Source organism: Aspergillus pseudoviridinutans (assembly GCF_018340605.1).
Source record: "Aspergillus pseudoviridinutans IFM 55266 DNA, scaffold_3, whole genome shotgun sequence".
Classification (NCBI taxonomy): Eukaryota; Fungi; Ascomycota; class Eurotiomycetes; order Eurotiales; family Aspergillaceae; genus Aspergillus; species Aspergillus pseudoviridinutans.
In genome coordinates, this window is record NW_025091283.1 from 3,264,146 (window position 1) to 3,291,413 (window position 27,268).

At 50.3% G+C, this 27,268-nt stretch overlaps 11 protein-coding genes across 11 annotated transcripts; 7 read left to right on the forward strand and 4 right to left on the reverse strand.

Moving 5' to 3' along the window:
• Positions 1-1,694: 1,694 nt before the first annotated feature.
• On the forward strand, positions 1,695-2,637 carry Asppvi_004887 (uncharacterized protein; the record flags this gene model as incomplete). The annotated part of the gene is made up of 3 exons (XM_043300826.1): positions 1,695-2,250; positions 2,336-2,419; positions 2,480-2,637. The coding sequence occupies 3 exons, from the start codon at positions 1,695-1,697 to the stop codon at positions 2,635-2,637; spliced, it is 798 nt and encodes a 265-aa protein (XP_043156761.1).
• An 892-nt stretch (positions 2,638-3,529) lies between these two features.
• Asppvi_004888 (proteasome maturation protein) lies at positions 3,530-4,178 on the reverse strand (the record flags this gene model as incomplete). The annotated part of the gene is made up of 3 exons (XM_043300827.1): positions 3,530-3,597; positions 3,658-4,090; positions 4,176-4,178. The coding sequence occupies 3 exons, from the start codon at positions 4,176-4,178 to the stop codon at positions 3,530-3,532; spliced, it is 504 nt and encodes a 167-aa protein (XP_043156762.1).
• A 380-nt stretch (positions 4,179-4,558) lies between these two features.
• Asppvi_004889 (mitochondrial 37S ribosomal protein uS12m) lies at positions 4,559-5,277 on the forward strand (the record flags this gene model as incomplete). The annotated part of the gene is made up of 3 exons (XM_043300828.1): positions 4,559-4,973; positions 5,043-5,143; positions 5,212-5,277. 3 exons carry the CDS (start codon positions 4,559-4,561, stop codon positions 5,275-5,277), a joined length of 582 nt encoding a protein of 193 aa, XP_043156763.1.
• A 589-nt stretch (positions 5,278-5,866) lies between these two features.
• Positions 5,867-7,242, reverse strand: Asppvi_004890 (glycosyltransferase family 15 protein; the record flags this gene model as incomplete). The annotated part of the gene is made up of 4 exons (XM_043300829.1): positions 5,867-5,931; positions 5,984-6,272; positions 6,332-7,132; positions 7,195-7,242. 4 exons carry the CDS (start codon positions 7,240-7,242, stop codon positions 5,867-5,869), a joined length of 1,203 nt encoding a protein of 400 aa, XP_043156764.1.
• Positions 7,243-8,339: 1,097 nt separating this feature from the next.
• Asppvi_004891 (deadenylation-dependent mRNA-decapping factor PAT1) lies at positions 8,340-11,005 on the forward strand (the record flags this gene model as incomplete). Its single annotated transcript, XM_043300830.1, has 3 exons — positions 8,340-8,479; positions 8,571-10,805; positions 10,882-11,005. The coding sequence occupies 3 exons, from the start codon at positions 8,340-8,342 to the stop codon at positions 11,003-11,005; spliced, it is 2,499 nt and encodes an 832-aa protein (XP_043156765.1).
• A 1,721-nt stretch (positions 11,006-12,726) lies between these two features.
• Asppvi_004892 (NAD-dependent epimerase/dehydratase family protein) lies at positions 12,727-14,055 on the forward strand (the record flags this gene model as incomplete). The annotated part of the gene is made up of 4 exons (XM_043300831.1): positions 12,727-12,755; positions 12,844-13,078; positions 13,143-13,599; positions 13,661-14,055. The coding sequence occupies 4 exons, from the start codon at positions 12,727-12,729 to the stop codon at positions 14,053-14,055; spliced, it is 1,116 nt and encodes a 371-aa protein (XP_043156766.1).
• A 290-nt stretch (positions 14,056-14,345) lies between these two features.
• Asppvi_004893 (putative oxidoreductase) lies at positions 14,346-15,712 on the reverse strand (the record flags this gene model as incomplete). The annotated part of the gene is made up of 2 exons (XM_043300832.1): positions 14,346-15,476; positions 15,536-15,712. The coding sequence occupies 2 exons, from the start codon at positions 15,710-15,712 to the stop codon at positions 14,346-14,348; spliced, it is 1,308 nt and encodes a 435-aa protein (XP_043156767.1).
• Positions 15,713-15,947: 235 nt separating this feature from the next.
• Asppvi_004894 (putative G-patch domain protein) lies at positions 15,948-16,718 on the forward strand (the record flags this gene model as incomplete). Its single annotated transcript, XM_043300833.1, has 1 exon — positions 15,948-16,718. One exon carries the CDS (start codon positions 15,948-15,950, stop codon positions 16,716-16,718), a length of 771 nt encoding a protein of 256 aa, XP_043156768.1.
• A 294-nt stretch (positions 16,719-17,012) lies between these two features.
• On the reverse strand, positions 17,013-19,335 carry Asppvi_004895 (Sec1 family protein; the record flags this gene model as incomplete). The annotated part of the gene is made up of 5 exons (XM_043300834.1): positions 17,013-18,132; positions 18,236-18,702; positions 18,752-18,954; positions 19,010-19,156; positions 19,215-19,335. 5 exons carry the CDS (start codon positions 19,333-19,335, stop codon positions 17,013-17,015), a joined length of 2,058 nt encoding a protein of 685 aa, XP_043156769.1.
• A 774-nt stretch (positions 19,336-20,109) lies between these two features.
• Asppvi_004896 (ATP-dependent RNA helicase SUV3) lies at positions 20,110-22,571 on the forward strand (the record flags this gene model as incomplete). The annotated part of the gene is made up of 3 exons (XM_043300835.1): positions 20,110-20,280; positions 20,360-21,468; positions 21,521-22,571. 3 exons carry the CDS (start codon positions 20,110-20,112, stop codon positions 22,569-22,571), a joined length of 2,331 nt encoding a protein of 776 aa, XP_043156770.1.
• A 629-nt stretch (positions 22,572-23,200) lies between these two features.
• On the forward strand, positions 23,201-26,896 carry Asppvi_004897 (putative RNA helicase-like splicing factor (HRH1); the record flags this gene model as incomplete). Its single annotated transcript, XM_043300836.1, has 1 exon — positions 23,201-26,896. One exon carries the CDS (start codon positions 23,201-23,203, stop codon positions 26,894-26,896), a length of 3,696 nt encoding a protein of 1,231 aa, XP_043156771.1.
• Positions 26,897-27,268: the final 372 nt, after the last annotated feature.

Below are 27,268 nucleotides of genomic sequence, written 5' to 3' on the forward strand. Positions count from 1 at the left end.
AGTACTTGAATTTTTGAACAGCTCAGACGACGAATCACGGATTTCGCGAGCCGAGGAACGATTCTAGCGACAGTGTGTTGAATTATACCAGGCAGATCAAGGAAAGCTTTTGACGAGTCGTGTTGACACATGGACGATGGAGACGGGACAGTTGATATCTCATCAAGATATGTCCTCCTGTATTGCTGCTCACACAACAAGTTATGGGTGAATGGCTTGATCTTGATGGAGACTCTGGAAACTGGAGAATCCCAATTCACTGGTCAGATTGTATTCAAGCGACATCGCAATAAGCTCTTGCCATCCATCCTCGGATGCATCCATATCGCAAGGGGAGCGAGTTCACCGATTAATATATATAGCATGTAACCATACATTACAATTCCTTAGGTATTCCTGAATTCCATGAGCTCCCTTGCCCGTTCGTTATAACTCTACATAGGTGCTGTAGTAGGCGCTGGAGACATCATCGGGCATGGTAGGTTAGGGCGGCGGTGCTTTACGCATATTCGTGCACGACTACGCTAGATCGCAATTGGTACCCAGAAACAAACCATGGAGGCATACAAAGTAGTTCTTAGACAAACAGCTTCGCAGAGCCCTGGGAGTCTCAGTCAAAAGGTGTACGCAGATGGAGGAACTACCTTGATACTGTCTTACTAGGTCGTCTCCGTCAAAGATCAACTGTGGAGATACTCGTGGGTCCCCTATCGAATGACACTTTCACCCCGACGAAGTTGAGGGGATCTTATGCAATGCAAGAATTGCGAAGTAAGCCTAGGCAAGTGCAAACACTTCTATGTTACTCTGCATATATGTACTCGCTACATTACTAGCATGAGTCTCGAGTTCCGGGAGCAGATCACATTGCTTCTCCGCATGCGACCATGATCGGCGGCGATGACGGGATTCTGCCTGCGCGCAATATACGAAGTAGTTGGTTGTTTGTAAAGACAAACGGAAGAATAAAAATAGGGTGGTAGATAAAAATTTGAAGTCTGATTTCACTTTTCAAACTCTCTGTCGCATTCTGCTTTTGTGATTCATTGATAATTTGTTTGAGGTTTTGACAGTCGTTACCTAGGTACATCTGTCACCCTCTGTTTTAAGGAGTTTCAGAGGAGGCAAATTGCGGTTGCGACCGTGGGCCAGACCAACAATCAAACCAAGAGTCAAAGCACCAACTCMTAGTTGAACTAGAGATTTGACTACCCATCACCCATTCGTCTTTGGTGCTATCTACTCTGACCATTTTTGTGTGTTTCTAGTTTGCTTTTCCCCCTCTTCATCCTTGCCTGACTCGTCTGTCCTGTTACTGAGACTACTACCAAGTAGTCCTCCAACTCTCCTACGACTCCACCTCTGTGATTCCTCCTTTACGTCTCCTCCTTTACGCAAGTGCTTTGTCGCACCACCATAATTCTATTTCTCATTTATCTATTGATATCTCTGTTTCTTCTTCTCTGTATTTTTCGGTTGCGAGTCTCGAATGTATTCGTCAGTTGCCTCCCTCCCACGCCTCGTTTAAAGCGACTTTCTCGCCAGCCGTTCCCCCCTTCAAGGACCCCCTCTCCTAAGTTCGCGGAAGGCACATCCAATCGTTTTTCATTTCTTTCTTTGACGTTGTCTATTCTTTCGCTTCTGCTCTAATTCCCGCGATTCGATTGTGAACGGCGATTTGAAACGCACTCGAGATGTCTTCTCACGACACTCACCCTCCGCAATCGGACATTGCATCACCAGGGATCAAGGACGAAGCTCCATCTGCAACGCTCGAATCGCCTCAAGGATCACAGCAACAATCGCATACCTCCGCAGTTTCTTCTTCGGAACCTGTCCAAAACGCCGCTGTTCCTGCTCCTCAGACCGAGAACACCCAGAAAAATGATAATGCGGAGAGCACCCAAGCCGCTGGTGTCTACGATAGCAGTACGCCGATTATCACCGCCCAGCAGAGCATCAGCGACGCTTCTCCAACGAATGACAAGCCCCCAGATACCGCAGGACTAGATACGGCTGATACGCCAGTCCCTGAGCCATTACCTGGAGCATCAGACGCCGCCGCGAAGGAAGTGGAGGATTCCGGCCCGTCGTTGAACATCACACTCCTTTTGACAACAGGATCACGTCATCCTTTCGAGATTGACGGGAAATATTTACGAAAGCGGGGTATCAATGTCGAGGGTAACGATCCGTTTGCTATGAGTGTATACACACTGAAGGAACTGATATGGAAGGATTGGAGACAAGGTAGGGAGCGGAGCTGTCGGCGTCCACTGCGCAACGCAGAATACGAAGGCCGGACCGTATGCTGATGATTTTACGTGTCTGACAGATTGGGAATCGCAACCAACCTCTCCTAGTTCTATCCGATTGATTTCGTTTGGCAAGTTGCTGGATGACAAGTCCCCTTTATCAGGTAGGCGACAAACTACGTAAACGCTGCTCTAGACTTTTTGGCTGACGTACTGCGTCTCAGACTGCAAGTTCAACAAAGATGCTCCCAACGTGGTACATATGACAGTCAAGCCTCAAGAAATTGTCGACGAAGAAGACGCCAAGGCAGCCAAAGCTCCGTATAGCCGGGAACGTGAGTCCAGTGAACGCAGTCCTGGATGTCGTTGTATCATCCAATGATATCTTTAAGTCTTCCTACCATTGAAGGAGGGTTATGTGCCTTCCGACGGCATTTGGTGATCTCCATATCTGTGCTTGTTTGTTCATATCTGCTCGTCTGTCTTTTCGATCTTTTCGTCTCTTTTGATACATGGTATCTGATTTGTCATATTGGCTGACCATACGCAAGGGCTGGCGTCATGGATATCGCGATTGTGCTCTAACATCTGGTTTTTGCGGTTTCTGATTGTATTTCCCGATCTACCTTTCTGTTTCGCATCTATGTACAGGCTTCGATTGCTTCTTGTGTCCCATCCTCCGTGTCCCTATATACCCCCTTCTTTCCCATCTTGCCATTTATTCGTCTCTAGTCTCGTTCTTAGCTGACAACAACGCCATGGCCCTTTTGGTTTACTCTTGTCCGGTTACTGGTTCTCCTTTCTGGTGGCTTTCTCTTGGCATTTGCCCAAACTACCCCCAGTCCTTTCATTCAAGCGTCTTTCCAAACTGTTATGGGTGGGTGTCTCTGGCAATCGTCCTCTGACATTGCTATCAATCGGGCAGAATCCAGTCTGCCTCATTCTCATTATTCAGAGAGCAATGTATAGTCTGATCATCGCTCAAGGACATAGTCATTTTTTCGTTAGGTCACCCTGAGGGCCAAGTTGGAAATCGGAATGATGTACAGAACTCAGGTGGACATAAATGAACCCATGAAAGCCGTTTTCGAAGTTTACCAGCAATTACCCAAGTTCATGCAGTGATACAGAGTCTTAGTGTAGCTTTCCAGGGCAATTTGCCAAACATCGCAGAGAAACAGGTCTTAATATCTCAAGGTCTTTATTGACACTGTATCAGAAACTTAGGCTCACGGGAAAATTAAGCAGAACAGGCAGAGCAAGCCGATACCCAATCAAAACTCCACCCGGAGTCTCTTCTCCATCTCATCATGGAAGGAAGGCGGTTCCCTGAATTCGTCTCCTACATCAAAAAATATTAGCATCGTCATTTCGGCAGCGGAGACCCGGACATGCAACGAACCTTGGAAAATATCCTCCCAGCCAATCTCTGTATCCCGTCCCCCAAGAACCAGAATGTCCTCGTGCACATTACCACCTTTGTTTCCGCCTAGCACAGCAGGCCGGAAAGTGCCGTCCCGCACGATCTTGAGTTCCATGCCGCGCCGCACAGGTTCGCCGATCCCGTATGCCCGGCGGAGCGTCTCCATCTTCATGGCGTCCTGGGTCTGGCGCCAGGCGAGTAGGCGGGCTTCGAGCGGGTGTGTCGATGAAGGGGTGGCGGTTTGGTTGCTAGAAGGGGGACCCACGGGTGCTGGGAGGGTGATCTTGTTGCGGAGGGTGTCGGGGAGACCGGGGGCGGATGGAGCGCCTTTTGATGGGCGAGCAGTGGGGTTTCTGGTGGTTGTGTTGGAGGCTTGGGTAGCGTAGTTTGCTGGGGGTGCTATGCGGAGAGACTGTAAATGCGTTAGTGACAGTGTTCGAGGATTGCAAGCTTGATTGTCTGGTAATGACCATGGCAATTGAGAGGATAGGACATACCATTTTGACGGTGGTGATGCTGAAGGTGTGGATTTATGGATGACAAGCTTGAATTAGGGATTTATAATCAATGGATCTTCTTAGTCTATGAAGAAGACAGATGGAAGTTGTATGACGAAGGTGGTGAAGTCAAGGTGATAGCTGAGTAGGTTGATATCGTAGGTAGCTCTAGCATTACGATAGTCACTAGCCTGAGATGCCAAGGCTCCAACCGCATAGCGCGTCCAGCTTCTCCGGGCCCGCAGAGGAACCATCTCGGCAGCCAGCTTATGCATTCGTCTCACGTGATATTATCGAGAAATTATCCCGTACTCCGTGTCAACGCCGCGATAGAGAAGTTGAAGGGGAAGTTCAATTTCATCCTTACACACACCACTGCCACAATGCCACCGTTTATCTCTTCCCTCGCCCTCCGCACCCTGCGGACCCTAGTCCAGCGGCCTTCTCTCACAGCCATCCCGGCAGTCTCGAGGCCAACCATCTCCCGGTTTCAACCCGTCCTCCGCACACCCACAGCCGTTACAGCAGCAAGAGTCGCAGGTGCAGGCCCTATCACCCGTCATTTCTCCACCTCCCCCTTCCGCCAGGCAACCTACAACCAAGTCCGTCGCGGATGCCGTGTATCGCAGCGAGCGCGCCGCTCGCGATCCCCCGCGCTCATTGGTAGAGCCCAGATGAAGGGCGTCTGCCTGAAGACTGGTATCACGAAGCCCAAGAAGCCCAACTCCGGTGAGAGGAAGACTGCAAGAGTACGGCTGAGCAGTGGGAAAGTGGTGACGGCGTACATTCCCGGTGAAGGTGGGATTCTTCCGAGTGTCAACTGTCAACTCGATAGGCGATTGTGCTAATAGTGGCTGCCGTGTGTAGGTCACAATGTTCAGCAGCACAGTGTGGTTCTCGTCCGTGGGGGTCGAGCCCAGGATTGCCCTGGTGTTAAGTACCACTTGGTCCGGGGAGCGATGGATCTGGTATGTGTCGCGCGCGGTGTTTTGATTGTAGTTGGTGGTTTGGTCCGTTGCTAATGCCTGATTAACAGGGCGGTGTTGCGAGTCGGTTGACGAGCAGATCGAAATATGGTACGAAGAAGCCCAAGAAGGATTAGAAGCTCAGAAGTCGGTCCTGTGGTCACTTTTCATTGCGAGTAGAGGGATGCCGATTCCCACATTGTACAATTTGTTCCAGAATTCTCATTTTAACAATTGGTCAGGTTGTCGTCACTTTTCTGTCGTTGAACAGCTATGTACATTTTATGATGCAGTTTGCTAGATGGGCCATGTTTTCTTCCTCTGACATGATATCAGAAAGCCCATAACACAAAACATCATCCTTTTATATCCTCCGATGCTCCATAAACATATACTAACCCAAACAAAGTAGTCCGTAAAATCAGAGCAGCGAGCAGCGAATTCAGTAGTCAAGTGTACTCAGAGCTGAATGGCGCCGAACATGAAGAAGGTCAAATTGAAGACAGCTATCGGTAATTCGTACTGACGCCAGCATTGCCGATGACCTCCAAGGGCAGACCACCGCCAGGTGATAGATACTCCTGGTTAAGATGATGGTATCATATCACAGACGAATTTGAATAGATGATAGGCGGTATGGACGATGCGCACTCGGAAAAGAAAGAGCAGTCCAACAAAAGAACTCACTATAATGAAGGCCAGACAAACCTTACCCAGCACGGCTAGTCAACTTTGCTCTTCAGCACCCTCTGGCTTCTCCATATCATTGATCTGGAACCACCGGGATGTGCCTGAACACATTGAGGTTAATGGACGTCTCAAGAAGGCGGCAAGTGAACTTACAGGAATACCCCTTCCAATCGAAATTCTCGCTAGGATTACAGTGGCATTTCAGGTCCAGCCTCATCTGCTCACTGGTCGGGCAATGTGTGAAGGGAATGTGATAGTATGCAATCTCGTTGAAAAAGTGTATCTCTTCCTTCTTGAGCATGATGCCGGCCGCAATGGAATGAACTGGGGCGTCTCCCCATCGCTCATAGAAGAAGCCGCCGTCGTGGTCAAGAGCATCAAAGTAGTCGATATACTGCTTCGATCTCAGCCACTCTAAGCTTCCAATCTCAAAGTTGGACCACTGAGCAAGATGACCAGTCAGGAACAGCAATAGCAGGACTTGTAATGACGGCAACTCACAAAGTGACATTTGTTGTATGTCTTCCCTCCATCATCACTCAAGAAACCCATCGCATTTCCCTCTGCAATGTGCTCGGGGTGATTGCCAATGAACTTCTTGGCGCTATCCCATAGACTGGGAATGGTGTCGTAATATTCATACAAACTAAGAACGAAACTGTACTTCTTGTTCTGTTCCTTCATAAACCGGAACGGGTCGAAGCTGATATCGCAGTAAAGCTCAATGCTGGGCTCCACGCGCCAGTAGTACTCGTAGTTCAGCATCAGTGGATGGCGGAAGAAGAAACCGGACTCGTAGCGGCACATGTGGCGGTAGCTCTCGGAGTCACCATAGATGATGTTCTTCTGTTTCATTTCCTCTCGAACCTTCTTGGCCTTCTCTTGATCGATCCAATCGGGGTACGACCAGTGCTCCTTTGGAATTTCACCATAGAATGTCTTTCCAGACACCAGGGATGTGGTGACCTTCTTAAAAGTGTCGTCAAATGGCTTGTCGTTGAGAAAGACCCAGTCATAATGGTAGTTACGGTTGAAGCGATCCTCGACCTGTCGGATCGATTTCGCAATATCCCAGACATCGGAATTGCGAGCCAGCGTGACAAACGTCGCATTTACTCGGCCATCTGGCGCAATATTCGTGCTTTCCGGAGTCTCCTTCACCGGCGGTTTTGGTGCCGCGTCATTGTGCGCTTTGTCAGATTGTGAGACGGTATCTTTGTAATTCGCGGGATTCAACTTCGATCCGATATTTTCGGGGATGGGAATTGAACTGCGAGAGATTAAGAAGAATACTGCCAACCCCTGGTACTGCGTCAGTTGCACTGCGAGAGGGCATGGGGGCGGAAATTCAAGGACCGACGAACCACCACAGCAAAGACCAAGTATCGCATATATTTCGGACCCGAAGACATGATGAATCTCTCACTCTGCTATCGGGCAGGAGATCCCTGGCTGAGAAGAAGGTTGACGATCAGAAGGATGATGTTGCCTGCTGCGGAAGCTCGTACAACAGATGGGCGAAGGTGACTTTGATCAACGAAATCGAAACGAATGACGAGAAAAAGAATAGGAAAGGCACGGCCAGAAGATACTAAAGAAATTTCGATCAGGCCTAGAGAAGTTGCTGAACTGGTCTTTGCGTCGTCAAAGCCGACGGATTTGGTGCGACGCCAACGAGGATTAAAGGATCAAAAGGGGATGTGGAACAATGACATTCACGTTGACTTGGCCTTGATAGACCGGGCCAAGCCAGTCTTCAAGTCAGAAATTATCGTGATTGATTAAGATTATTGAGATGAATGTGAAATGAGCTATAGAAAACGTCCCGTCTGAAGCGACGCCAGTGGAAGCTATCTAGAAAGTATCCACGAACGCCAGGCCACGCAATGTAATTATGCAATTACTTTTAGCCACCCTTTGCCTTGTTTGGCAAATTAGGCCCGGCGCATTTCCTTGAGGAGGACCGGTTTTGAAAACAACAGGACGAGAAGGAATCGATTCATGCCAGAGTTGTTACACGATTAAGATCAACTCTATCAGGATGGACGAGGGATCTAGACATGTCTTCTTATCTATTCTCTGTATGGGGCTGGCAGAGGTTAGTATGTGACGATCCATTCTGGTTTGGAGATCAGATTGGGGCTGAAGTCGATCAAGTTGTGCCATTTTAGACTCCATGGAGAGCTGTTGCATTTCAGTTTCAAATAAACACTGTTTGTATTCAAAAGGTCTGATATGTTGCACTTGTGCACACTATTCCTTGAACCGTATGCCTCAATCCCTGTTTTGTTGCATCAAGGAGTCTTTCCGTATTGTATGAAACGTGTCCTATGGCGGTGTGGCGTGACGACCATCTGCCTCAGGCAATAATTTCGCTGACACTAACCCAATTGGACTAGCGGGTGATATCAGACGGGCACTGAACTAACTTCATCCCACTACGAGAATGCCGTGGTAGATCTTGCCATCCCCTCAATCTACCTTGTCCCCGTCCAACCTCCAGCCGAAGATGTCGTTCTTCGGCTTCGATACTACCCTACCGAGGGACCGAGCTCCCGCGGGGGAAAAAAGGGGGTTTTTCGAAGCTCCTGATCCCTTCGCGGAAGTCGCCCGTGCTGGGGCAGGACGCTTAGGCGACGATGATGATGCGTGAGTCGCTTTCATTTCTTATGGACTTTGAGTCGCAGCCATATGAATGAAGACACAATGCTAACCAGAAGTTGCGTATCGGTGTTTACAGCATCGATTTTGAGGACACTTACGATGGTCTAGGGGATCAGCTGAACGATGATCAAGATGCCTTTAACGAGGACACGTTCGGCGACGTTGGCACAGGTTCAGTCGGCAAGGACTTTGACTTTTTCGGGCAGACAGCACAGGTTGCAGATGCTATCGGTGAGGAGCAAGTTCGTTTCAATCTACAACACCCGGGCGCTCCTAGTGGGGGCTCGGTCAAAGAAGTTGCTGCTCAGCCTCCAGCAGCTAGCGTCACAGCAGACAAGCCCAAACGTACTGGCTATGAGAAATACCAGGACCCAGGATATATCCCTGACCTGCAAGCCAAGTCCAGCGTCTGGGGCTTGCAAAAGAAGCCAGAGCCTATTCATGAGCCTGTTCACGAGCATATTCACCAACATGTTTACCAACATGTTCACGAGCCTGTATCGCAAGCCAAGAAAATGTTGAGCTTGGAGGAGGTCGAAGCTCAGTTACGTAGTCACGGTATTGCTCCGGTCCAGCCTCCGGTCTCTATGCCGATGGCGATGCCCGATCTTTCGCATCTTCAACGGACCCAGCAGCTGCCAAACGTTCCCGAAGCATTTTCACAACTGCCGCCTGAGTTTCTCCAGGCCCAGTTTCCCAAAGATGTGCCGCCAGCACATCTTCTGCATCATCCCTCCATGGTCCCAGAGCCATATTCTCTACCACCAACTGCGCCAAATGTGCCATTGCATCTCCTGCAAAATGCCAATATCCCGCCCCAACATATGGCACCTCCGCAGCGTCAGGCGATTCCCCCGCGAGTGCAGCAGCCTCCACAACAGCATCCGCCACCGCAGGCTATAAAGGGAGCAAATACCGGCCTTCCTTTGATCACCAACCCTCAGCAGCTAATGCAGTTGACGGAAGAACAACGCATGGCGTATTTAATGGAGGATGCGAAGCGGGCAAAGCGCAATCACAAGATATTCCTCCTGTCAAAGGGCAATGGGTTGATGACCCCTCAAGACAAGAACTTCATCACGCGGATCCAATTGCAACAGCTTGTGGCGGCCGCGGGTAATGTTGCGGATGCGGACTTGGAGGCGGTCTTAGCGGAGGACTTTTACTACCAGGTTTACAGCCAGATCCGTGGTGCGCCTCGGCAGCATCCGCATCAGCCTCTTGGCCACTTTGCGCAGACCTACCTGCTTCAGACAGGTAACCGTCTTGGTGGCCATGGGCGAAGAAATCTCCAGAGTGCCGACAACCATATGCAAAGGATGCAGCAGCAGGTTCAGCGTGCAGTTGAAGCGGCGAAAGCGAAACCGAAGAACAAGCAGTTGATTATTGAGGGCAGTCTGGGCAAGATCTCTTTCAGCAATGCCAAAGCGCCGAAGCCAATGCTCAACATCAAGCGCCCCGAGACCTCAGAGGGAGCCAAGGCTGCCAAGAAGCAAACCACGGACCTGAGCCTCAGTGATCGGAAGTCAATCCTGATGAACATTGAAAATGTGTACAGTACTTTGATGGAGATGGAAGACATGGAGCGCACCATGCCCCCTCTGCCTGAGGAGAATGATTCTGAAGCCATCCAGAAGCACTTGGAATGGCGGCAGAAGATCCGTTCCTTGAACCAGAAATTGTGGAAAGAACTCAAGGTCATGGAGCCTATTGTGCCTAACACGAACACTCCACATCCATTTATTGCTTTCCTGTCTTATCCGAAGGGCAAGAAGGCTATTCCACGCATTTTCCGTCACATTGACCAAGAACAGCGAGTCACAATCCTCACAATGATCGTTGTCCACTTGGACACCTTGGACGTGGTTCGAAGCGCACAGCCTGTTCCAGGCGAGAGCCAGCCTTCGCTTGCGGTTAGGGAGGCCATTGATCTGTTCTCGCAGGCCGTCATGCCCAGTCTTTTGGGATATGTGAACGAGGCACCATTCAACATCATTATTGGGCTTCTGGGTCTTGTGATTGCGCAGACTCACGTGCAGCTAGTGGCCAAGACACGCATTGGATTGGGAATATTGACTATGTTGCTCAGCCGTGCGGAGATTGTAAAGGAAGCTGGGCAGGCTGCGGAGCGTGACTGGCAACAATGGGTTGAGAAATTCAACGTGCTGTTCGACACACTCGAGCCAATCTTTGGCGATATTTTCCCCGCCTCGATCAACGCTGGCGACGATATGTATGTCTGGCAATTTTTGGCAGCTGTTGGCATCGGGGCGAGCCCTGAGCAGCAGCAGCGCTTGGTCATTGCAGTGAAGTGAGTTTTCTCTCGACATCTTATTGTTTGCCATGAGATTTGTACGACCTGCCAGATGGATGCTAACATGTTTCAGGGATCGTGTGATGGAAACAGTGACATACAGCAAGACACTGCCCGCCGACATGGCCAGCCAACGACTAGGAAACGTCAACCTATTTATGCGTGCCATTGGACTTGATGTCGAACTTCTCGGCTAAATCATTACTATATAATGAACGGTTTATTTGTTTTGCCATATTGGTTGCGTGCTACAGAGCGGGAGAAGACTCCACGCACAGCACGTCTTGTCTGATTGGCATTCATGCTACTTCCAAATGGTGACATTGTCCAATGCATGTTATGGACTTCATTCATGACATCGCAGATGCTGTGCCATGGAGCTTGTCATCCAGGGTGCAGGAGTGGATAACACCCGAGCAGGGACAGGGGTCTCTTGACCCCCTTACAATTCTAACACTTTTACTTCAAGTGGGTGTCGAAAACGCACATATCTGAAGAGACTTTCCGCGCTCATGTATCTTTGCGACTGGAAAAAGGGATTTGCAACTCAATGTACTCTTATTCGTGCTCATTTCTCTACGGAGTACTGCGTATTGGGCGCCTCCTGGCGCCATATCTTGTCGTCGGCGCTACACAACTTTCAGTTCATCAAGCACCAGATACTCCTTATTCTGGATACAATTTCGTAAAAGGGTAGCAATGATGGCGGAATACTGCGCTAAACTCCATGCGTTTGCCAGACATGTGTATCATTCATTATCATACTACTGTGTATGTAGGGATCTTCAGACTGAAATTTATGTAGTCGGCAACGTGGCCATCTTAGTGGTCAGTGGCCAAGGGGCATTTTGCGCTCGCGTCTACCTTTTGACTGGTTCTCGAGATTAGACCCTTAGATCGTCTCCTTAGAATGGTCGAAGCTGCTAAGTTGGCCCACCTTCAAGCGGAACTGGACCCGCTTCCAATTCTCCTCCGAAGTTCTTGTCCAACAGACAATAGCTGGCAACCTACAAACAGTGACACCGGTTGCCTGGTTGGTAGATTTCAAGATTTAAGCTATTTGTTACACCGAATTTCTCTTGGATAGTTCGCGAACTCAGCGACGACTGAAAGCAACGAATGCCGAATTGCTTTGTTGCTCTCCCTGGGAATACCTTCTTGCAGGCTTGCAAGCCGAGCTGGTGACAGATATCTAGGGTCCAGTTCGCAGCTCACATCCCGAATGCGAGCTACAATGAGCCGAATGGATTCCTAAAGGCTGGGCCGAATGCAAGCCGTCGATTGAATTCGGTTGCCAACGGTCAATTCTTGATTCTTGCATATGCTTACTGTGCAGCATGCATCTGTATCCTGTCCTGCTGGTCTATTCAGATAGATGAAATCAAATTCTCGGCTGACTGTCATACGTATGCTCGCACCAGTAGAGTTAATTAAAGAGCCGATCGTACTATGTGGCGCCGCGTAGTCGGTTTTGGCTGTGCCGCTGGATTTTGTCGATCAACAAACGAATGAAAATCACTCGGAGATGATACTACTCCTTATTCGGAACATGGCATGACGGACTCAAGCAGTGTCCGACTCAAGGGATAATAGATGAAGAGAAGAATGGATGAAATGCAGGAATAGATAGCGACTACCGCGTATTGGATAAGAATAAGCCACAGCTGTGCGTAGTGGTCGTCAGTAATGGTCTGGGTTTGGGAGTGTGCCCCTCCGCAGTCCGCAGTCCCCCCACCAGAATAAGCTGGTCTTCCCCTTAAATCTCCAGGTGCCCCTCGCCCCGTCGGCATTCCCCTGCCTCTTCCTCCTGCTCTTCTGTTTTCTTTTAATTCAATCCCATCTCATTCTTTCTGCGACTGTCATCTTTTGTTAGTTTGTTGTATTCTTATCTCAATCAATTGAATCTCTCGTCATCATAATGTCTGCTGGTTCAGTTCTTGTTACGGGGTACGTATCAGCCAAGATAGCTCAGCTTATCCCCCCACCTCCCAACAGGCCTAGATTGCTGACTCTGTACCTTCGTGTCTACCCACAGTGGCACTGGCTACATTGGCTCCTTCACCACCCTCGCTTTGCTCGAGGCTGGCTATAAGGTCGTCGTTACTGACAACCTGTACAACTCCTCCGTAGAAGCTCTGAATCGTATCGAGTTGATCTGCGGCAAGAAGGCCGAGTTCGTTCAGCTGGATGTCACCGATGAGGCTGGTTTCGACAAGGTCTTCGAGGCCCACCCCGACATTGATAGTGTCATTCACTTTGCTGCTCTGAAGGTATATCTTCTCTTTCTTTCTGAGCGTGTATTGCGATCAATTGCTCACCCATAGTCTATTTTAGGCTGTTGGCGAGTCCGGCGAAAGGCCATTGGACTACTACATGGTCAACGTCTACGGCACTATCTGCCTGCTTCGCTCCATGGTCCGCCACAATGTCACCAACATTGTCTTCTCCAGCTCTGCCACCGTCTACGGTGATGCCACCCGCTTCCCCAACATGATCCCCATCCCCGAGGAGTGCCCTCTGGGCCCCACCAACCCCTACGGAAACACCAAGTTTGCCGTTGAGACCGCCATCACCGACGTGATCAACGCTCAGCGCAACAATGCCACCAAGGCCGGCAAGGAGGATGAGGCTAAGAAGTGGAACGCTGCCCTCCTTCGCTACTTCAACCCCGCTGGTGCTCACCCCAGTGGCATCATGGGTGAGGACCCTCAGGGCGTCCCCTACAACCTGCTCCCCCTTCTTGCTCAGGTTGCTACCGGCAAGCGTGAGAAGCTGCTCGTTTTCGGTGACGGTATGTGTTCTGACAGTTTCGAGACGTAAAAGACTAGTGGACTATGCTAATGCAAGCTCAGACTATGCCTCTCACGACGGAACCGCTATCCGTGACTACATCCACATTCTCGATCTCGCCGACGGCCACCTCAAGGCCCTCAACTACCTGCGCGCCAACAACCCCGGCGTCCGCGCCTGGAACCTGGGTACCGGCAAGGGCAGCACCGTCTACGAGATGATCCGCGCCTTCTCCGCTGCCGTTGGCCGTGACCTTCCTTATGAGGTTGCCCCCCGTCGCGCTGGTGACGTTCTCAACCTCACCTCCAACCCTACTCGCGCCAACAAGGAGCTTGGCTGGAAGGCCCAGCGTACCCTCGAGCAGGCCTGCGAGGACCTCTGGCGCTGGACCAAGAACAACCCCCAGGGCTACCGTCAACAGCCCCCTGCCGAGCTGCTGGAACAGCTCAAGAAGTAAATAATCATTGCGAATGAAAATAAGGGTCTAAAGGGTTCTCTGCGAGCGAGAAGCTGGAAAAGTGCACGAGCGCATTGGCTTAGACTTATGAGATATTGTAGACTGAAAGAGACGAATTTCCTTTTCTTGGTGACATCTATATCATATCCCTTCGATTCAGGTACATATAGCAGAAATAATTGGTTGTGTTCCCTTAATCTTTCTTTTCTTCTCATCCTGTACACATGCAAAAGCCAGAATTGCAAGGTAATTCTATACACATAGTTCTAACTGAGGGGCTTCAATATAATCTATTGATTTGCTTTGCGGCTCCTTCTGGATCCAGAGCTCTGCTCCTTCACGGCACCAGCTCCGGACGTTGACGAGCCCTTTGTATTTTGCTGCTTTCCGCTCTTGTCCTTCTCCGTCATCTTCTCCTTCGACTTAGTCTGAGCACGTCTGAGTGCACCCTCCTTCTCCTTCGCTTCAATTTGCTTCTCACTGAATTCCCAGAGTTCCTTGGCGAGCCCCTCGTCCTTGACATCCTTTCGGGAGAAATCAACCTCCCGGCATTCCTTCACCATCCACCCGCCGGCGCCACGGCCATACCGCGCCTCCATGGCCGCATACAAGATGCTCTGCGCACCTTGCTGAGGAGACTTTAGGATAAGCCACCACAGTGGCCAGGTGAGAAGGTAGATAAGCAGACCCCAGAGTGAGCCACCCGTCAGCCAGCGACGGGTTCCCGGAGTTCGACTGAGGCCCGGGTCAACGACGATAACGCGGGTACCGTTCGGCTGTTTGTCCGGACGTTGATATGAGTTGAAGTGTTTCTGGAAGGAGTTTGCGAAGATCATCAGAGCGAGTTTGCTCAGGCCGAATAGGCTGGCTCCCTTCTCCGTGGATGCCTTCTTCTGTGGCTTTCCATTCTTCTTGGTCGCTGTTTGCCCTGCCGGTTTCGAACCACTGGTCACTGCCTCTAATTGCTTGGTGTCGAGTTTCGCGCCAATATAGCTCGAGCATGTGGTGAAAATGACCCGCACGTCTCGATGAGCGGGCTGCGCTCTCAGCGCGGGGCTCAGAATGCTCAGTAGGTGGAAGTTTCCCAGGTAATTGACCTGCCACTCCTCGTTCAAGCCGTCTATTGTCATTCGTCCCCGGCTGGAGGCGGGCAAGGCGGTGCTAGCGCACAAAATGACCATGTCGAGTCGTCGTGGAGGATAGTTGTCGATCCATTTGGTCGCAAAGGTCCGGATGGAATGTAAGGAGGAGAGGTCGACTTGTTCAGCGAAGATGAGTTGATTGCCTGTTGACTTGCGCAGGTCTTCGATGTAATCGATCAGGAAGATGTCTGAGGGGGAGTGGTGGGTGAGGAGGATGATCTGGGCGCCGCGTAATGCAAGCTCATGGGCGACGCTGGCGCCAATGCCTGATGTCCCTCCCTAGAGCATTGTATCAGTAAGGATCCTTGATGAAATGAAAGCGACCATGGTGAATTTACGGTAATCATGACAATTTTCGAGTGCATCACCCGCTCTGAGCCATTCCGAGCTCCCCCAAAATAGTACTTGAGGGCAGCGATGAGCAGCACCCATGGCGCAATCTTGAGAACTGTGTAGGCATACGGAATCGAGTCTATACCCTCCCGGATCCCCTGAACAATAATGGGGATGGGCATTGTGTAACCTGGTAGTAAATGAGCGAATGGGAAATAAAAACCAACAAATTGAAGAAGTGAAAGAGTGAACAGGTTCTGGAATGCAATCCCGTTGAAACACTAAAACAGCAGCCGGAGCTGCGTCAGTCAAATAGCGGCCGATCTCCCGCCACCACCGCCAACATCTTAGATTACCAACAATTTTCCCCTCACGAGTCACAACAGCATTTCGATGGCACCAAGCTCCTGACGAAGTATGTCCCACAGCGACGATGAGGATTATTTTCTTCCGCTGGAAGACCAGCGCATTTTCGGCGCCGGAATCCGTCGCAAGCGCGTGCAGTTCGTCCGCTCTTCAGAACATGAACTAAACACCACCACCACCTCAACAACCACAGCCACCACACCCCAATCCACATCCTCCGGCTTAAGTCCAGCCGATAGATACCTCTCAATCGTCCTACCGAAAGAGAAAGCACCCAGCCAGACATCAGAACCCGTCGCGCGCAACGAAACAGCTTCCGCGCCGCCGTCGCCCTCCGCCGTCCCAGCTCCGGTCCAACGGTGCGAGGTGTGCAATCTCCCGCTTGACGGGGAAACAGCAGGTATAGATGAGAAGGGCCTTGCTCGGCCACATGAAGCATCGCTCGCGCATCAGCTGTGTTTATCTCACTCGCATCCACCGTCCCATCTCGACCGCACCCGTCACGGACTCCGGTATCTGTCCGCTTATGGTTGGGATCCGGATAGTAGACTGGGTCTTGGGGCTCCTGGGCGTGAGGGCATTAGGGAACCCCTCAAGGGGAGGCTGAAGGTTGACACTGTGGGGCTGGGGGCTGAGGTCGAGTCGAGTGCAAAGGGGAAGAAAAGGGTAGCTGCTGCTGCTGCTGCTCCGGCCAAGGTGCAGAGATTGAATGCGAAGCAGGTGCGAAAGGGGCATTTTGATGCGAAGAGGAGAGGGGAGAAGTTGCGGGAGATGTTCTATCAGAATGACGATGTGCAACGGTACCTGAGTGGTGGTGCATAGGTTGGTTTGGGATACGTGATGGAACTGGGGTTTGGCCTTTCTTTTATGCGTATAGAATCTGATTTTTACTATGTGATACCCGATTGACGATTAGAATTAGCGCAGATAGTACATTACACGGCTGCTTACTTTATAAAGCACTATCATACAAGTCAGCTGAAGACGAAGATCAATATATGTTCATTCAGCGCCAGAAACACAGTATGAGATGGTATCACAGCAGCGCTAAATGGGATGGAAAGGAGAATGGCAATCACAGTTATCAGGTCTTTCAGGGAAAGCTCCCGCGAAATACTACCGGAAGAAGTGCAATCTCTTCTTTTCCTTCTCTTTCTTTTCCTTATGGGGCTTCGAGCCGGCTGACGGCGTTCCGCCGGGGGCCTTCTGCGCGTTGGGTCCCAGTGACATCGCATGCATAGCGGCTGTAGGCACGGGAGGGTTGAGGTTGGGAGGGGGTGCTTTTTTGGCTGCAGGCTGTTGCTGCACCGGTGCAGGAGGAGGATCTTTCTCAAACAGATGAGCTGGCGCTGTGGGCTTGGGCCGTTCGGCAGGAATGTCAAGACGTCTTCGGTCTGCACTCAGATCGCTGACTTGCCGTAAAAACAAGTTTGGCGTTAGCATGTGGGATGTGGCCAAATATATGTCTTTCCCAAACATCTGCGACGCTTCATAGCAGGCGCGCGACTCCCCATATGTAGCTCCGCCAGCCATAAACAAAATGATTCGTTGCCGTGGCTGCTCGGCAGAACCGCGAGTCCTCGCCCACGTTGGTTTGGCGCTTCGCAAAGACGCTTGCGCGAGAGCATCCTGCTGTGCCATGCCATCCGCTGTGGTATGAGGCCGGGTGAAGGGGAACAGTGCAGGATCCAATGTGCCCCGGACCTGTTCTTCGAGCAGCAATTTGACATTCAGCTCATATCGAGAAAGGCTGGCTTCGTCCATCTCTGTGGCAGCTGGAGGTTTCCTTGGGAATAACGGCTGAACCGGTTGCTTGTCGTCCTTCAGTGGCTTCTCTACCCTGATTCCAAGTAGATCAAGATTGGAAATGACTTCTCCGTCCTGTGATGTTAGTTGGGCGTGTGCGATGAGCTTCCGGATGTCGCCTGCCAAGATACCTCCCCGATACATGATGTAGAGGAGCAAGAGTCTCAATCTGTCCGGGCGCACAACCGCATCGTCATCGAGGAGCTGAACAAGCTGTGCAGCCAGGTTCTTTGCCTTCTTATAGTTCTCGTCTAGACCAGTCGCAAGACATTGCTCAACTGAACTGACTTCCAAAAGCTTATGGTCTTGGAAGAATTTCATGCACTCTTCTGCCATATTAAGATGAAGTGTGTATGCATCTCGACCTTTCTGGAACTCCGTTAAGCCCGCGAGCATGTCCTTGATCGTGTTCACGTTGGCCTTGTCATTACTATAGTAGAGGTCAGCACATGTCAACTCCTTCCCGCCCACCTTGGGGGGCAATGAATCATAGACAAAGTCTTAAGTCAGGAAGAAACCCAGGAGTCACCTACTCTTCCGCGAACTGAGGATTGGCCTCCCTAAATTTCGCAAAATCTCGACCCAGCTTCTCCAACACATCTTTCATGTGCTGATGCCGATATTCAACCCAAACATTATCCTCTTCATTAATCTCCATGTCCTTTTTCTCCCCGCCACCACTGCCAGTATTGATAACAGTGGTGTAGGTGACCTTATCCCCGTCTTTTATGGGTAGCAAATCATGCACCATTGATTGGTATGTAAATTCGTGGATGAGGGGGGCAACCATATCCATAGAGCGGTCTGCCAGCAAAAGAACACCGCGAGGCCTCGGCGAAGGAGGAGGAAAGTCTCTCTGAGATTGAGCGAACTGGTCCAATTCGTTCTGAATGAATCGAGCGAGGTGGGAGCACAAGACGCTGGCTTCGTGGGTAGGAGTCCTAGGCCGGTAATATCGGATAATCGGATACTCTCCTAAACTCACACACAGTGATACAACCTCGACAAAGTCAGTATAGTGCTCAGAAAGATTCATGATGCCGAGTCACCTTCTGCGCTAAATCTTGCAAATGTCCTCGAATCAGGTGATTGCAGCCAGGGTGGAACAGAACGGGAAAGCTCCAGGGATCTCGGAAGGTGACTAGACGCGATTCTCTTGGAAAGAAGTCTATATTCATGACCCGGAAATCGGCAATCTGCTCGCGCGCCATCTGTGACCTGTCCAGTCTGGTGCGCTGCTGTGGATCGAGGACTGCAGACAATGTCAGATTACACTGTCCAGTCTCCGATCAGAACAAATGACTGACCTGACGTCCAGACCAACCATGCTCGCCTGTATCTTTTCCGTTCGAAATCGGCCATAAGGCAGTCGACGATGTGTGTTTGAGGTGACAGGATGTACAGCGCATCCATGTCGGGATTGGGTGGTCGCCTATGCTCGATCTGCTCGACATCTGGAGGGAAGGACTATTAGCCGGTGCGCATGTGTTGGAGCGCCGTGTATAGGCTTACTGGTGACATTGAGGTTGAGAATATCATCATCATTGGTCGCATTATATATCAACTTCCTGCTAGTCTCGTCCACAACCAAGACTTTCCACTGCAAGCGGCAACCGTCAGCTCCGTCATACATCCTAGTATACAGTAGAGAGGGGCTCATCGCACTTCATTGCCTCCCGCATGACGAATAGTGTTAAGGATAACTGGAATAGTAAACAGTCAGTAACAGAAGAACATACTTGGCCTAAAGACATAGATTATGAAACTGACCATCGCGCTGGATGTTGATAATTGAAGAGCTCATCCTGGCTGGCTGGCAGCCTTAGCTGTGCAGTCAGGCTGGCGATTGCCGGCTCTAGTCGTAGTAATTGCAGCTTGCTGCGACAATATTGATTGTCAGGAGGGAAATAAAATAGGTGACAATAGGAGGAACAACAGAAGCCAAAGTCAACTGAATTAATCAAAAGTGAAGCCTATCTTTCTGAAACGTATCAGTTGACTTCAGGACCCCCCTCAGTGTCCCCACTATCCGTCATCGCTCTAAAGCGGCAAGCTTGGAATTATTGCAGGTGGATGGAATGAAACCCGCGGTGGATCGCCGATGCGGTGTGGCGGTGGGTTCACTGGAGTTTTGGACAGTATCAAATTATTATTATCTTCTCGATAAGCCATCCGATAGAAAAAGATGTCGTTACAAATATTCTCATAGTTTGCTTGGGATCACTGCTACCATACGCTTGTTTCACGACCCATTGAAGATATTTCGCMTGCTGTTCTTCCAATTCGACTACTATATGTACGATCCGCGACGATTCAGGTGCGACGCAACCTAGCTTCTCAGCCAGTTCCTGAGCTTTCGTTTCGAACAACTTCCGTTGCCTCACATATCTTTCGAGCTGCTCAAGGAATGCAGTCATGGACCAGCAAAGGCAGCCGCTGCCTTTTCTGTGCCTTACGGCCTGTATTTCGTCCCGCGCAGCGATCGTTCTCGACGAGCCCCATCTTGGAGAAGGCAAGAAAGTCTCAGAAAGCTAAGCAAGAAAAGGCCGAGGCAGTGGAGCAATCTTTAAAGAAAAGCGTAACAGATCCTAGCATATACCGTCGTTTGTACTCTTTCATTGTTGACAAGGTTGCTGATTCGTTTGTTTGCCGTACAGTCTTCGAAAAAGAGGCCACTCGCCCGTAGACCTCTGAGTCAACCCTTTGTCATTCGCGACTTCGCCTCCATTGTCGAGTCCGAGCTAGGAGAGTACAAGCAGAGCCTAAAAGAGTCATCCGATCCGGCCTTGGCAGCATGGGAAAGATTCGAGCGCTATGTGTTGAATGCCTGCAAACTGGAAGACCGGACGGGCCAGAAAGCTTTTGGGCCTCTACGCCATGTCAAAACCACACTTCAGAAAGCCTATCTCAGCTCGGGTATCGCGGGTCTGAGGAGTGAGCTGAGGTATCTTATGCACGCAGAAGAGATTACTCAAAAGTATTCTGCTCCCCGTCTGGAACAGCAGAAGAAGATTGCCGATTTGCGCTATCCCGCAGAATGGTACCCTCAAGCCCGAGCACTTCAACGGACAATCCATTTGCACGTTGGCCCAACGAATTCTGGGAAGACTTATCATGCGTTACAACGGCTTCAAGCTTCCAAAAGTGGCTTCTACGCTGGGCCTCTTAGACTGCTTGCGCAAGAAGTGTATCATCGATTTCAGGCGAGCGGGATCCCCTGTAGCCTTGTGACTGGGGACGATGTTAAAATACCGGAGGGGCAAACTCCGACCATTGTCAGCAACACAGTTGAAATGGTCAATCTAGGACAGCCATATGACGTCGGAGTCATCGATGAGATTCAGATGCTGGCGGACCCTAAACGTGGCTGGGCGTGGACACGTGCCGTCCTTGGTGCGCGGGCTAAGGAACTTCATCTTTGTGGCGAAACAAGAGTGGTGCCCTTGGTTCGAGAGCTTGCGGCTCTCACAGGTGACAGACTCGAGATTCATCGGTACAAACGACTAAACCCACTCAAAGTCATGGATCAGAGTATCCGAGGCGATTTGAAGAATCTTCAAAAAGGAGATTGCCTGGTCGCTTTCTCCCGCGTCGGGATCCACGCGCTGAAAGCAGATATTGAGAAAGTTACAGGCAGAAGAGCGGCGATTGTGTACGGAAGCTTGCCTGCAGAGATTCGTACGCAGCAGGCCAAACTCTTCAATGACCCCGACAATGATTACGATTTCCTGGTTGCGAGTGACGCTATCGGCATGGGGCTCAACTTGTAAGCACTGATTTACACTCTATCATATGGCACTTTGCTAACCATGATACAGGAGTATCAAGCGCATTATCTTCGAGACCTTAGTTAAAAGGGTCCCGGGGGGTTTAGTGAGGCTGTCTGTTCCCGAGATCAAGCAAATCGGAGGCCGGGCTGGCCGCTATCGCCCGGCTTCGCAGCAAGATAAGAAAGATACCAACGACGCTGAGTCAAATATTGGCTTGGTGACAGCTCTGGAAGAAGTCGATTTGCCATATATTCGCGAGGCGATGGAGACTGAACCACCACCGCTTACCGCTGCCGGCATTTTCCCTCCCGATCCTGTCTTCCAAAAGTTTTCCGCCTATTTTCCGCAGGACGTTCCTTTTGAGTACCTTATCAAACGTCTTCTGGAAGTCTGTGAAGTCAATCCTCTGTTTTTCCTCTGTGACCCTCGCGGTCAACTCGACAATGCGGAAGTTATAGACAGTGTGGTTGGCCTACCTATCGAAGATCAAGTGACTTTTATGGCTGCGCCCATGTACACTCGGGACAGAACATCACGCAACGTTGCCTGCGCGTTTGCCGAATGTGTTGCAGAGCATTCCGGTGGTGGATTGCTGGATATCCCTGACTTGAATCTGGAAATCCTTGAGAAACCGGTGTCTGGAAACAAGGACTATCTGCATGAGCTGGAAGGCCTGCACAGATCGGTCATCTTATATTCTTGGTTAAGTTACCGATTTGGGGGTATATTCACGGATCGCACCCTCGCAGCTCATGTCAAGGAGATGGTGGAAGAGAGGATGGTTAGGGCGCTTACTGAATTCTCCGCCAACAAGAAGTTGAGGAAAGATGCATCACTGCGTCGACAGATCGCTTTGCAGAAACAGATCGCCGAGCAGAAACGGGTCCTTGCTGAAGCGAACATTGAATCATTCGAAGACGGAGGGAACGGAGAACGCGTCCCCGTCGATGTCTCTTCGGAGGATGGTTCTCTGGAGCAAGAGGGTCAGGAAAGTTATGATCCATTTGGAGACGGCCAGGAAGGGGACACAATTCCTGTTGACGTATCTGCTGAAGATAGTCCTCTGGAAAGAGCAGCTCCTGCTGCGCGTGGGGTTTGAAGGACCCATTCACCATTGATAGATAGGCGCACTCAGGCGACTTTGGTCGCTCCGATCGACTATACATGGCATAAGCGGAAGCATGTACAATAGGATTGAAGTTTTGCGGATACATCTTAGACTTAATGTAACATTATTATTTTATAGAGCCTGGTTAAAAACTCGCCGCTCCGGCCCTAGTGCTATATATTTCTGAAAGAGGAACTAGAACTTTCCAGTGCTGCATTCAAATAGTCTGAAACGCAGCTTGTATATTGCAATATTTCCATATTCGTACATTATCTATATGTTTAGGTCTCTTAATCACATGCATAAGGGGTACGAAGTAAAATGTAAACAGAATCTCAAACTGCTAGTGGTTCTCGACCAGTTGCCAATTTTATATTTGCTGTGGCTTATCTTATCAGTGGCGAGAACTCCGAACACGCCACAACGATTTTCCGCGACGGAGAGCTTGCTCCAATCTTTAAATTGTCGCAGACAACATCAAGAAGGCAGCTTTTGTTGCCAGAGGGTGTCTGGCGCTCTCTCGCACGTGGGACGCTATCAATATCATACATTGTTCATTCGATCTTCCTTCCATAAGTTCAGATTTTCGCATCTGGTGATTTTGCTCTCCGTTGCAGGTTATGGACGACCTCGAGTCCCTGGAGCTCTTTTCGCTCGTTTCGCGAATCACGGGTGAGCTCCAGAATCACTTAGGCGTCAGTGACAAGACACTCGCTGAGTTTGTGATTGATCAGCATCTATCATGTGGCTCGTTCGACGAGTTCAAGGGGAAGTTGGAGGCGATGGGTGCGGACTTCCCGCAGAGTTTGATGGAGAGTATCGATCGCCTGGTTCTTACGATGCACCCGAAATACAAGGCGAAGAAAGCAGACACCACCCAGGAGAGAACAGAGGCGGACGGGGATATGGATGTTCTTGATGCTCTGGAGAAGAAGGCCCGGGTTTTCAAGGGACTTGCTGTTCCTGACAAGCAACAACAATGGGATGAAGACGACCACATTCGAAGTAGGGATGTCGATGAGCGTGACGCAAAGGCCGGAGCTATGGACGACACGTTTGCAATGCTGGAAGGACTAGCAGGAAAGGCTCGGGAAGATAAGGGTCGGTCGACACGAGAGGAGCGGACGAGCAGAAAGCGAAGCAGAAGCCCGGATTACGATGACTATGGTCGGGGCCGTAGGCGCGAAGCCAAATACCGCTCACGATCGCGATCGCGCAGCCCGGACTACAGTAAAAGAGGTGACGAGGTGGACGAATTTGGTCGGTCAACGAGCAAATACGGTGCCAGAGATGACACGTATCGTAACGGGCGCAGCGAGCGACGGAGGCGCCGGGATCGCGACGAAGATGACGACTATTTCCGCAAGCCTCCTCCGGTCGAATTGGACGACCAGCCCATACTCTACAAAATTTATGACGGGCGTGTAACAGGAGTCAAAGATTTTGGTGCCTTTGTGAATCTCTTGGGGGTAAAAGGCAAAGTCGACGGTTTGGTACATGTCTCGGCAATGCAGGAAGGCGCACGAGTTAATCACCCCTCTGACTTGGTGTCCAGAGGTCAGCCGGTCAAGGTCAAAGTCATCAGTATACAAGGTTCGCGCATTGGTCTCTCTATGAAAGAAGTGGACCAAGTTACTGGCCTTGATCTCGTTCCTCAGAAGCGCCTCGCATCGGGTGCCAACATGGAGCGTCTCGAAGGTGTCTCCGGCAAGGACAGATACGGAAATTTGAGTTCAGAAGTGCCAGTCATAGAGGATTCAAATGGGAAGCAGATGAGAAATCGGAAACGATTGACGTCTCCTGAAAGATGGGAGATTAAACAACTCATTGCGTCCGGTGCTGTTTCTGCAGCTGACTATCCTGACCTTGACGAAGAGTATCATGCCACGTTGACCGGAGAGGGTACATTCGAGGAAGAAGAAGATATTGATATTGAGGTTCGAGACGAAGAACCCCCCTTCCTGGCTGGCCAGACGAAGATGTCCCTGGAGCTTTCTCCCATCAGAGTCGTCAAGGCCCCCGACGGCTCTCTTAACCGCGCTGCAATGGCAGGCACCAACTTGGCCAAGGATAGGCGAGAACTGCGTCAGCAAGAGGCTCAGGACAAGGCTGCAGAGCAAGCCGCCGAGGTTGACCTTAGCGCACAATGGCAAGATCCTATGGCTGGGCCAGACCAACGGAAATTCGCAGCCGATCTACGAAACGCCCATCAATCTAAGCCTGACGATGCGGTGCCTGAGTGGAAAAGAGTCACTATGGACAAGAACCAGTCCTTTGGCAAGAGAACGAATATGTCAATTAAGCAGCAGCGGGAGAGTCTCCCAGTTTTCAAATTCCGTCAACAGCTACTCGACGCTGTTCGCGATAACCAATTGTTGATTGTTGTTGGAGACACTGGGTCAGGTAAAACAACTCAAGTGACGCAGTATCTGGCAGAGGCTGGGTACGCGAACAACGGCATTATCGGATGCACACAACCGCGACGTGTGGCGGCCATGTCTGTCGCCAAACGTGTGGCGGAGGAAGTCGGCTGCAGGCTAGGTGCAGAGGTCGGGTACACGATTCGGTTCGAAGACTGCACGAGTCCGGAAACGAAGATCAAGTACATGACTGACGGAATGCTCCAAAGAGAGGTCTTGCTCGATCCTGATCTGAAGAGATACTCTGTGATCATGTTGGATGAAGCCCACGAACGGACGATYGCCACTGACGTTCTTTTCGGGCTACTGAAGAAGACGATCAAAAGACGGCCCGACCTCAGGCTCATCGTTACTTCAGCCACTCTGGATGCCGAAAAGTTCTCTGAATACTTCAACAAGTGTCCAATTTTCTCGATTCCTGGTCGTACCTACCCGGTCGAGATCATGTATTCGAAAGAGCCCGAGCCTGATTACTTGGATGCGGCTCTCATCACTGTCATGCAGATCCATTTGACAGAACCAGCTGGAGATATTCTTCTGTTTTTGACGGGACAGGAGGAGATTGACACCGCGTGTGAGATTTTGTACGAACGAATGAAAGCCCTAGGCAAGGGTGTCCCCGAGTTAATCATTCTTCCGGTCTATTCTGCCCTCCCTAGTGAGATGCAGAGCAGAATCTTCGAACCAGCACCTCCCGGCGGAAGGAAAGTGGTCATTGCGACAAACATCGCTGAGACATCTATTACGATCGATAATATCTATTATGTTATTGACCCGGGCTTCGTGAAGCAGAATGCCTACGATCCCAAACTTGGTATGGATTCTCTTGTGGTCACCCCAATTTCTCAGGCGCAAGCCAAACAACGAGCTGGCCGTGCCGGAAGAACTGGTCCAGGAAAGTGTTACCGTTTGTACACCGAAGCGGCTTATCAATCGGAAATGCTTCCCACGACAATCCCTGAAATTCAACGTCAAAATCTGTCGCACACCATTCTCATGCTCAAAGCCATGGGTATCAATGACTTGTTACACTTCGACTTCATGGACCCACCGCCGACAAATACCATGCTTACAGCTTTGGAGGAGCTTTATGCCCTTTCTGCTCTGGATGACGAAGGTCTTTTGACTAGGCTGGGTCGTAAGATGGCCGACTTCCCCATGGAGCCGGCTCTTGCCAAGGTTCTTATTGCGTCTGTAGACATGGGATGCTCAGAAGAAATGCTGAGTATTGTTGCTATGCTCTCGATCCAGTCAGTTTTCTATCGACCGAAAGAGAAGCAGCAACAAGCAGACCAGAAGAAGGCCAAATTCCACGATCCACATGGTGATCATTTGACACTGCTCAATGTCTACAACGGCTGGAAAAACTCGAAATTTAATAATGCGTGGTGTTTCGAGAACTTTATCCAGGCACGTCAGATCCGCCGCGCACAAGATGTACGCCAGCAGCTACTGGGCATCATGGAACGATATCACCATAAGATCGTCTCATGCGGTAGGGACACGAAGAAAGTGAGGCAGGCGTTGTGTACTGGATTCTTCCGAAATGCAGCCCGGAAAGATCCTCAAGAGGGCTACAAGACATTGGTTGAAGGAACACCGGTGTACATGCATCCCAGCTCGGCTTTGTTTGGCAAGCCGGCCGAGCATGTTATCTACCACACCCTGGTGCTTACCACGAAGGAATACATGCACTGCACTACCGCCATTGAGCCAAAATGGCTGGTCGAGGCAGCACCCACCTTCTTTAAGGTTGCGCCCACTGATCGCCTTTCGAAGCGCAAGAAGGCGGAGCGTATCCAACCCTTGCACAACCGCTTTGCAGGAGAGGATGATTGGCGTCTTTCTGCTCAACGCCGCCAGGGAAGGGGTGGTGGTGGAGGTACTTGGGGTTAAAAGTCCCATGTTTCTATGCAGTGCGGTTGGATATATGACTTTTTACTATCAAGAATACCCAGTTCAATTTTACTTTTGTTGCATCATTGCTGTTTGGTCCTGCAAAATGAGCATAGCACTTTATAGAGTACCTCCACGACATATGAATTAGGTTTTCAGAGGCAGGMTTACATTGTAGCTTGAGGTCCCCTACGGAGTAAGCAGACTATGTATTTATTGTCTTGAGAAATGAGTGAGCGCGGCAAAAATTGTAGATGCACACCGCCTTCCATTTATGTGAAATACTCTAAAAATCCATGAAGCATTCAAAATCTGGAAGCTGCTGCTGTCTGCCTTTAATGAATAAAATCAACAAGTTTCCTCTGCGCATCC